Below are 10725 nucleotides of genomic sequence, written 5' to 3' on the forward strand. Positions count from 1 at the left end.
CAAATCGTGGCTTCCATGTTCTTTCGGTCTTCCTGCGTTGATTCTTAGAGACATGGAGTATTTGCTCACAAGCTCAAATGCTCTTGATAAACATTACAATCTAAATAAATAGTTAAAAATCAAAAAAACTAAAAAACATGTGTAAACTTTAACTGATGCTTTGCATGCTTGTAAAATTTCGACACAAAATTACATTCATGGAAGTCATGGCAAAAAGAAAATCGATGTTTCAAAAATGCTAGTTTTGGAAACATTTTGGACCACTGATTTTGTTATTTTCTTTCCCTAACTTCCACAACTGTTCTTTCATGCTTAAATTTGTTAACCATGAAAAACATTGTCAAAGGTTTTAAAAAATAGAATTTATTGATATTTTAGTATTTTTTTCAGTTTTATTGTTCATCAAGGTGCATTTGAGCTCGGGATCAAAATAGCACTTTCAGGCTTCTACGTTCTTTTAGCCTTCCTGTTAGCCTCACCATTTACATCTTCATGTCCTCAGCTTGTTTGAATTCTCTCTTAGTTAACAGAAAAAGGCTTTGCCATTCTTTTGAAGAAAAATGATTCTACTAGAAATGTATTTCAGATAGCCCTTGTATTCAAAGTTCTAAGAATATGCAATTACACGGAAGTTGAGAGTCCGATCTCTCACCAAACCAAGTTGTCTGCATAATGTAGCCCAGTTCACGACATGTCAACACAAGCTCCTTTCACAGCTCCAGAATATCAGCTACAATCTCCCGGGCACTAAATGGAGGGTTAAAAACAAGGAGTTGTGCACGAGCAAATACCAGCTTTGCATTTGTTTGCGAAATTGAAATACAGTACAGACAACTAATTACATTTACCAACCACATCAGCCATTTAGCTGGGCAGAAGCCATAGGAACCAGGCTGCATATATCAACGTATTTCCAAAACCACATAGCCTATTACCATGTAGAAACAAGTGCAGTTCAAAATATTCAGACATTTCGTACCAGCAAAGAGCTCAAGAAAATCCCCATGTGCAAACTAAATCCTCCGGAAATGGGACTGGTCGTGGTCTCCATTGATATCATCAAATTCCGTAAACGCAACCATTGCATGAGCATCATGCCCACTGGAAACCTCATCCTCCGAGTGCAGCTCCATGGCTGCCATCCCACTTCCAATCACATTAGCACCCCAAGATGAACTAAGAAGTAGGTCGTTGCGATGGACACCAACATGCATGTTCACCTATTAAAGAGAGATAGGAGAGATAAGCCACATGAAAAGACACAATCAAACAAATTTGGGCTACAACATTCCCTGGACTTACATTAGGAGATCGAGAAATATTTTCAGGCACATCAGTAAGGACTGCAGGGAGAATGTTGACCAGCTGGGGGTTGCTAGATGGTGGTGTCGAAGCTATAAGCCTCATTAGTGTTTCCCTAGCACTCCTCTCAACCAACGATTCGGTTTCTGGAATCAGAGGCTTCAAGCTAGGGAGCAGGGGAACAGCTGAAGTTATAGAAGGACCACAACTCACCAAATAAGCCTGACCAGAGGAACACATATCGATGACTGGGACATGCACAATAGGATCAGACATCAATGGTGTAAATGTTGAAACCTGTGAGCTATGCAATGAAACAAATGGTGAAGTAGGAAGTGGCAGGTGAAGCAAAGGAAATGCTGGAACCTGCGAACCATGCACAGGAACAAATGGCGAAGTGGGAAACGGAAGATGAAGTAACGGATATGTTGAAACCATAGAACCATGCAGGGGAACAATTGAAGTAGGAAGCGGGAGGTGAAGCGAAGGATCATGCAGTATCGATGGAAGATTAAGTGATGGTGAATTATTTGTATCCAACTTTGCAGAAAATGATGAGATAGATGATACTTCATTTGATACCAGCGAGCCCAGAGGTGTTTGAGGGAACGGTTCTACAGATGAAACTGGCATGTGCAGTGGGGTTACACTGTACTGCAGTGACGATGGGCATGGCGGACACCAGCAATAGTAAGGCTTAAATGGATTCTCTGAAGAACCCTCAGGGAGTGGACATTGAGTCGCAAAAGGATAAAGAGATGGCAGCAAGGGAAATGAAAGAGGCAGGTCTAGTGAAGGAGCTGAAGTGATACTGTTTTTTGAACAATCCCCATCACACACTTCACTGGTTGAATCAGGGTTAACACTCTTTGCTATCAAAGGATTTGCATCGATCAGAGCAGTTGATGGGCCCAACCAGTCCCCGCGCCGCTTCAGCTTCTCTCTCCCAACAACCTTTGCACAAGAGGTTCTTGGCACCCCATCTTTAAAAGTGCTGGACCTGGGACTCAGACTGGCTTGATAGATCGAGTTTGCTTTTGTTGCATTAGCAGCAGAGGTGCGAGACCTTGAAGACCTGGAAACGGCTGACGGGGATTGTAAAAGTTGCCCTTGCGAGCTTGAAGTACTGAGGAGGGCAGTAGATGCTCCCAACAATTTAGCATCTCCAATACTTGGTGCAAGAAGATAAGCATGTAAATTAGTAACAAAAGCATCAAGTCGCGAATTGGAGATGCCTGTGAGATCAGAGAGGGTTGGCCGGCCCTGAAGTAGATTTTTCATCTGTATCAAAAAAAATTGAGAGAGAATCAGCATACCATAGTACATGCGATTTTGCATGACGATTAAAATTATATTACAATTGCAGTTTATGTGGATAGGCTCCAGTTCTTGGGGTTTGCTCTCTATGTTAGATGTGGCACATCCCAGTCAATATTGCACATGGTTCGTGGTACATTTAAACAATAATTTGGTGGCCACTACAAAATACAAACCTTTGCAAGAAGCTCCATTCCGCATTCCTTCGACTTTTCAGCGCACCAGTAGTACAATCTTTTAGATTCTGAAATCCTGATGAGGAAAGAACGTCCAGAATTATCAGCTGGTATTTCTTCAATCACAACTTCTGAAACTTCGAGGCCATCGTTCAGGAGAGCCAGTTCCTCTGAACAACCATCATCACCGGAGAAGGCAAGGCGCATGCTCGATGAAGGCAGAAGGCCAAGGCTAAGCTTCCCTCTGTACATAGGAAGTGAGTGCATGTAAGATCCCTGACTTTCTATTCCGAACAAATAAAATAACAAAGATTTTTTTTCCAGTATCACAGCAGTTTTTTGGCTTGCTACCGAAAGAACACTGAGAAAAAAAAAAGAATACATTTCAACCAACTAAATGAAATCAGATCACAGAGGAACTTCAATAGAAAATACTAGAAGAAGATTACATAGACATTCTTGAATGCAAAGAATAGCCGTGCAAATGAGCACATAGTTAAGGAATAAGTGATAGAGCATAGAGACTTAAGCGCTCAAATATAGGTTTCCACCAGAGACACTGGAGGGCAGTGTAGAATATAAGTTCCTCAGCACCATATCATAGGCAGACCATAAAATAACCACCAACATACAGTACTTGAAGATGATTTTTAAGAAAAATAGCAGATTTGCCTTTTAATAGGAATAAGTGAAAGCACTGAATACAAATACCAAATTACAGTATTTGACAAATGTTTCTTCAAGAAAAGCTGCAGCACTGCCTTATCACTCGTACGAAAGAATCATGAAACATCTAATGTTTTTTCCTTCGCAGGTGATAAATCAAAAACTAAATCTCCTTAGACAAGTTGTGCCAGATCATAGCACAGGCAAGTTATGATTTTAGTTGCACAAAGTCTACAATAAATTCCGATAAGTGGATGATTATATTGCAAAAAATTAGGGCAAAGTAATACGAACCATCCATAGTCAATTATGGTCAGTGACCTCCATTTAAGGGAAAACCTCAATCAATTTGAACTGAAAAATGGAGAGAAATGATTGCCGATGGTAGAAATGTCGATAAAAACATCGATGGTGAATTGAAGGAAGGCGTATGTAACAAAGAATAGACAGGGTACATTAAGTACACAACATGGGTGGAGAGGAAGATAAAAACACGGCTATAAAACATAAAACAGATATTGGATGGAACAGCTCATTAAGCATAGGTAGGATAACTGGTTTTAGAATGAACATTGGTGTGAACACATTGATACATGTCCCTAACTGTCTGCAGTGAAACAAACAGTAAACTGCTGCATAAATCAACACTGGAGGAGCCTGTGATAAGCTAACTGCAACCACAAAACATACACATGATAACTGGAACACAGAAGTATGTGAAAACATCAATAAATGAGATATCAAACTCTTTGAAGTACCAATAAAAATTTCATCTAAAGCATCAAATAGTCCAGAATCCTATTGATCCAATCTCATCTAAGACTGCAATCGTGATGTGTGTGATTAGTTATTATTAATGCAGGTAACATAATACCGTAAGGCATGAAGGAAACTACCTTCTCTTTCCTCATATATCAGAGATTATGACACATGCCCAAATTACCTACAAATGGAAACATAATTTATTTGGTAGATGAACAATGCCATCACTAATAAGATGAAACATGTAATCCTAGAATCAATAATCTAGCATACGATACATCCTTCTTAATGAGGTCAGAATAGCTGAAAACACCTCTCCACAAAAAGCAATTATCAGGTGTCATGAAGTACAAGAACAAGAAAAACGCCATGTTAATAATGAAACCGGACAAAATGCTTAAATAGCAGAGATAATCGCAAGAACAAAATAACATGAAGGAAATACATGTTACAGCATTCTGCAACACAGCAGAGTAGCTGTATGAACAAAATCCTAACTAGGCTGTGACAATGACGTGAAAAGGGTGACTACCAGAAATAGGAATATTCAGTTTGTTATAGATTGGGAATGATATTATTGAGAAACTTACTGAATCATGACACTCGAATGTCATACTATTCCCATGCAACTAAGAGAAGGTTCATCACTTAACCAGACTGGCATATCTGACTAGACTCGAGTAACATGAAATGCAACAATTTGACGACTTATGTTGCACCAACATATTTCTAAGTGAATAACGGCTGCAATGAATGTAGAATGTGCACGATATTTACCACATCACACGGATACACACGTAATTTTCCAGAATCACCAGAACAACTACATGATGATACATTTCCTTCTAAAATTTCCGTTCTGTCTGGCAGATTAACAATTTTGTTATTTGGTGCACTTAATTCAGAAAAAAAAAAGTCAGCATCAGCAAAAGCTCAGTGTCCGGACAGAAGACACAATGTCCTCTGGCAGGTATAAAAATTATCTGACTGCATCCATGCTTCATACGCAGCAGGCATGCTAGACAGTTAGCAAACGAGAGAACTAGACATGCCCTACAATATTAATCATTTCATGACAACGTGTGCGACACACAACGGTGGCAATCTAAAAGAGAAGCCATCATGTGCGTGTTCCTCTGGTAGCTGGTATATTTGTGGTGCAAAAGCAATCCGGTTGAAGTTAAATTTGTGGGTGGCTACCTGATGGTTGTTGGGCAGAGGAGGGCGCCGTGGCGATCGACCTTGCCGACGCGCAGAGAGACGAGAGGAACGCAGAGACACCTTGCCAGCATGCCCACCTCCGAGACCTCAAAGTGCTGCAGCGCCCGCCCGATGAGGTGAGAAGAGAACCAATCGATGGCACTTATCGACCACAGGGATAGGAAATGTCACCTGAGAGAGGTGAGATATGAAGCGGTTCTCGGCGGCGGAGCATGACACGTTGAGGGTGAGGAGGGGCCTGAGACGGTCGTCGGCGCGGCAGGCCCCAACGAGCTGCTGGCGGAGAGGCAGCGGGCGATGAGCATCCTCTCCTCCTCCTCCTCCTCGTTCCGATCCGGAGGTCTCCGGCTCGTCGTCGTCGGAGTTAGGGAAGGAGGAATAGGATCCATCTCGGCTTGGCGGCTCACCCATCGGGAGAAAGGCAGGAGGGAATCCTAGGGTTTGCTCGAATCTGGTGGGAGACAGGATTGGGGGAGGAGAGAGCGAGATGAGACAGGAGACGGGAGGGGAACCACGAGACCAGAACCAAATCAATCGCAGACCGGGTGGAGAGGAGGCAGATATTTTCCAAGCGACTGATTGCAATTGCGCCCCTCGGGGTGTGGCCCCGATCCATCCTCTCCGTCTCGTCCGTCCAACTTTGGGCCCCATATCCACCCATCTCCGCCCTGCACAAGGAAACGACCACCAGCCAAGGCACACTTCCTCTCGGCATAGGTTCAAACGCTCCGGTTTGGTAACACACGTATGGGCACCGGTGAAACCTCCTCGTGCCCTCATCCGTTCTATCTTAAAGCAACTTAAGATGGACCGACTCAAATGGATTATGTTTTTGTATGCTTTTGTATCCGTTTGGATCAATCGCCCGTCCGACGTTCGTCCTGTTTTAAGTTTGGATCAGCAGTGCGTTCAATGCGTCGATCCATTTCATGTCCGTACATAATTTTTAAAAAAGGTCCGCGGTCATAGATCATGCGAGAGACCATAGATCATGCCAGCATCATTGCCAGCGCCGGCATACAATCACCATACAGTTCATGTTGGCGCACTCGCCAGCGGCCGACACACATGCGAGCATACAAAAAGGGATGTAATTTAAGTTCGACCACGCCATCGCGGTCTCGTGGTCATGCCAGCACACGTGTCGGCATACAAAAAAAGGCTCGCGGTCATAGATCACTCCTCGTCGAACTTGAGCATGTTGGCTTGCATCTTCTCAAACCACGACCTCTTCCTTGGCGACACGGTGTTGAGATCTACCTTCATGATCTCCACCCCGGTCATCATGCTCGCGAGAGTCACTTCTTTTGCCTTGGCCTTGGCGTTGCCGGCCTTAATCTCTAGCATCTTGGCTTGTTTCTCCCCTCCATCTCAAGCATCTTGGTTTGCTTCTCAGTGTTCATCTCAAGTGTCCTCCTTTGGATCTCCATGAAGGCGTTCATTTGCTCTTGTTTGTAACGCTGGCGCTCCTCCTCCCTTGAGTCCTTCTTGCTCATTATGCCCTCCACGCTTGCGATCAAGGCGTTCGACGCCGCATCCCGCTTGTCCTCCTTCTTGGAGTTGGTCTTCCCCCGCGGCCGTGCGTGCTCACCGTGCCCAACCTCCTCCACGGCTTGCTTCCCCCACGCGACTTGAGGACGGCATATTGTGCCATGAACTTCTCCTCGCCTTTGATGACCCTAAAGCAATGGAAGAGGTTGAAGCACTTGTCATTGTGTTGGACCTTGAATGCCTCCAAAGCTTAAAATGCCTACAAATGTATTTCATGCAGGCATATTGGCAAATGGTATGCAAATGAACACGCAAGCATAAACTTGATGACACAAAAGAGGGCGCCTTGCTAGCATACCATGTCTTGCATGTCGATGCCGCTCACAGGACGGGCCTTGACGCTCTCAAGAGTGGCACAAATCTTGTTGCACACTTGTTGGATCACCCTCCATCGCTTCAAAATAGACACCCACCCGCGCGTGCTTACTATTTGGTACGGCGGAAACTTCTTGCGCTCATGAAACTCACGGTGGACACGAATCCAAAACGTTGAATGCTTTTGTTTGGCGCACGTCTTGGGGTCTTGCCCAATGTCTCTCCAACACTCGCAAAGAAGCTTGTCCTCAGCCGCCGTGTGTGCCTTGGTCCGCTTGCTCTTGTGATTCGGCCGCTTCGCACAGGCGGCTTGGTTGGCGAGCTTGTCCTCAAACAAAGGCTCCCCTTCGATGTCACACTCGTCCTCTTCCTCTTGCTCGTAGTCCTCCGGAAACTCGTGGTCGAGTGGGAAGCCGTCCACGTCCATGCCGACCTGATCACGCATGAAGGCCGCCTGGTCTTGATTAAAGTTGAACGACATGAACGCCCCTCGGTCGCCCTGACTTTGTGTCTCGTCGGGATCGTAGCCAGCGGCCGACGCACCACCCTCGAAGATCAAGTATGTATGTAGTCCTCGTCGCCGGCGACCGGCATTTCGTCGAACAGATTGCGTACACCCGACAGCATGTCTGCTGGCATCTGTCGCGCGTGTTTCCTCGCGCCTCCGGATGACGAGCCACCGGCCACCGGTGTGGCATTGAGGTCGATGGGCGCAGGCGTGGGCGTGGAAGGCACCACCATGCTCACCTCCGGCGAGCACTCCCCGGAGAGGCGGGAGGCCTGCGGGTAGACGTAGAAGTGGGGCATCGGGGTGCAAGCTGACGCGCGGGGCGAGTCGGGCAACGCCATCCGAGGGAACGTGGATGAGTGATACGCCCCAAACGTATCTATAATTTATGTTTGTTCCTTGCTCTTTTGGGTGACATTGTCATATGTTTTGCTACACTTTCATACATTTTTACACATATTTGGACTAACCTACTAACTCAGTGCACCCAGTGCCAGTTTCTGTCTACTGATGTCTTTTAATTGCAGGGATTTTACCCCAATTTTTAGAGCCCCAAAAATCTTGAGAAAAATATATAAAAATCAGCATGAAGGAAGCTTCACGAAGCACCAAGGTGGGCCAGAGGGGAGCCAGGCCTCACCCAGGCAGCCACCTGGCGCGGGCCCCCTCCTGGCCGCACCACCAGGTCGCCTGGGCAGCTGGTCCACCCCCTGCCCCCTCCTTTGGCCTATATTTACCCCTCGGACGGGAAACCCTGAGCACAGATCCAAAATCGCGAATTTCTCCACCGTTCCGCGGCCACAACGCTTCCGAGATTGGGAGCGCTAGAAGACCTCTTCCCGGCACCCTGTCGGAGGGAGGATTGACCTCTGGGAGCTTCTCCACCATCATGGACGCTTCCCGGACGTGCCGTGAGTAGTCCTCCTTGGACCATGACTCCATGACCAGTAGTTATGTGATGTCTTCTCTCCAATCTTGTGCTTCAATGCTTAGCCCTTGTGAGTTGCCCTACATGATCAAGGCATCTATATAATTTACGTGATGTTGTTGTGGTGCGTTTGCTGGGATCCGATAGATTATGAGATTATGTTCATATTGTGATGAGTTATATATTTGGTTCTCCTTTTATATTATGTTCTTGAGTAATTCATGCATGTTCTCCGTTGCTTTTCATTACTTTGGCTGAGTAGTAGATTCTAACTCCAAGAGGGAGCGTTCTGCATGATTGTGGGTTCATGCCCCCTGATGTCTAGCTTGAGTGACAGGAACATGAGACTAGGGGATGTGTTGTTGCCACCAGGGAGAAAACAACGGTGCTTGTGACCATGGTTGCAAGGATTGTTTACCTTACGCAAAGTTCATTAATGTCGTTATCCGTTGCTTTGAGTTTACACTTTGGGTGGGGCTCGCAACTTAATACCAGCGAGATCTTCTGGATAGATATCTCAAGGTGGATGATTAGAGAGTGGATGTTGATGGATAAACGGTCTACTTGTCTTGGCGTATTGCCCATTACTTTTGAGCCTCTAACTTTCTTGTAGCATGATTAGCATTGCGGTGCGTTTATAATTCTGTCAATTGCCCAGCTGTAATTTGTTTACCTAGCATAGTTGTTTATTGTCTTTTAGGAGAGAGACATCACTAGTGAACATCATGGGACTCTAGTCCATATTACCACCATTATTTACACCTCCACCATTTACAGCTTTTATTTACTTTTCTGTTGCAACCACTATCGCTATTCCCGCTTCTGTTTGATCCTTTGCAAACTACAAGGCCGGAGAGATCGACAACCTCTCTGAAATCGTTGGGAGCAAGGTTATTTGTTGTGTGTGCAGGTCCACGTCTTCCGCTAGTGCCAGAGCAGCGGACACCTACTTGTTGATCCTCGGAATCCTCCTGGTTCGATAAACCTTACAGTCCTCGTGTAAGGGAAATCTGCTGCTGACTACGTCTCGACCTTCCACTTGGGGTAACCAACAAGGGGCGAGAAGTATATCCATCAACTCGTCATCAAGCAAATTTCTGGCGCCGTTGCCGGGGACTCCAGTCTTCAAGATAAGGGAGTTGCACACTATCCTTTACCTTTGCTTTTTAGTCTTGTTAGTTTGCTTTCTAGCTTTTGCTTTAGAGTCTTATACCAAAAACCACAAAAAAAATTAGTTGCTTTGTTCTTGCTTCTTGCTGCTGCTATGGGTTCCTCTAAGAACACCAAGTTGTGTGACTTCACTAGTCACAACAACAATGACTTTATCTGCACTCCTATTGCTGCTCCCGCCAATGAGGCGACCTCTTATGAGATTAAACCTGCTTTACTGAACCTTGTTATGAAAGATCAATTCTCCGGTGCTCGAGATGCTGCTGCTTTGCACTTGAATAATTTTATTGAGCTTTGTGATATGCAAAAGTACAAAGAATTAGATGGTGATATTGTTAAACTTAAGCTTTTTCCTTTCTCCTTGAGAGGAGGAGCTAAAGTGTGGCTTCAATCTTTGTCTAGGAATAGCATGGATTCTTGGGATAAGTGCAAAGATGCTTTTATTGGGAAGTATTACCCGTCTGCTAAGATTATCCAGTTAAGAAGTAACATTATGAATTTTAGGCAACTGGATAACGAACACGTTGCCCAAGCTCGGAAACGTATGAAATCTCTTGTTAAGAATTGCCCTACACATGGTTTGACTACTTGGATGGTTATCCAAACTTTCTATGCATGATTGAACTTTACCTCGTGGAATCTGTTGGACTCGGCCGCGGGAAGAACCTTTATGTCAACTACACTTGGTGCTGCCACGAAACTATTGGATGAGATGATGAAAAATTATTCTCAATGGCACACCGGGAGAGCTCCAACAGGTAGGAAGGTAGACTCTGTTGAGGAGATCTCCTCCCTTAATGATAAGGTTG

At 45.0% G+C, this 10725-nt stretch overlaps 1 protein-coding gene across 2 annotated transcripts; it reads right to left on the minus strand.

The window, feature by feature from the left end:
- Nucleotides 1-580: 580 nt before the first annotated feature.
- On the minus strand, nt 581-6134 carry LOC123426396. 2 transcript variants are annotated; one of them, XM_045110228.1, is made up of 5 exons: nt 5616-6134; nt 5424-5539; nt 2796-3039; nt 1303-2583; nt 581-1220 (listed from the first exon to the last, which is right to left on the minus strand). In XM_045110228.1, the coding sequence occupies exons 1-5, from the start codon at nt 6093-6095 to the stop codon at nt 1014-1016; spliced, it is 2328 nt and encodes a 775-aa protein (XP_044966163.1). In that variant the 5' UTR covers nt 6096-6134; the 3' UTR covers nt 581-1013. The 2 variants fall into 2 exon arrangements, with proteins under 2 accessions (XP_044966163.1, XP_044966164.1); XM_045110229.1 differs by lacking the exon at nt 5616-6134 and having other exon boundaries at nt 2796-4404; nt 5424-5510.
- Nucleotides 6135-10725: the final 4591 nt, after the last annotated feature.

The sequence above is a fragment of the Hordeum vulgare genome, chromosome 2H, assembly GCF_904849725.1.
Source record: "Hordeum vulgare subsp. vulgare chromosome 2H, MorexV3_pseudomolecules_assembly, whole genome shotgun sequence".
NCBI classification, from domain to species: Eukaryota; Viridiplantae; Streptophyta; class Magnoliopsida; order Poales; family Poaceae; genus Hordeum; species Hordeum vulgare.

What these genes read in the sequence shown, in the direction of transcription:
- LOC123426396 (XM_045110228.1), bottom strand. Translation starts at nt 6,095, where the DNA reads ATGGGGCCCAAAGTTGGACGGACGAGACGGAGAGGATGGATCGGGGCC. An exon ending in GAATGGAGCTTCTTGCAAAG is followed by an intron (nt 2,584 to 2,795) that starts GTTTGTATTTTG and finishes TTTTTGATACAG; the next exon opens with ATGAAAAATCTACTTCAGGG. An exon ending in ATATTTCTCGATCTCCTAAT is followed by an intron (nt 1,221 to 1,302) that starts GTAAGTCCAGGG and finishes TCTCTTTAATAG; the next exon opens with GTGAACATGCATGTTGGTGT.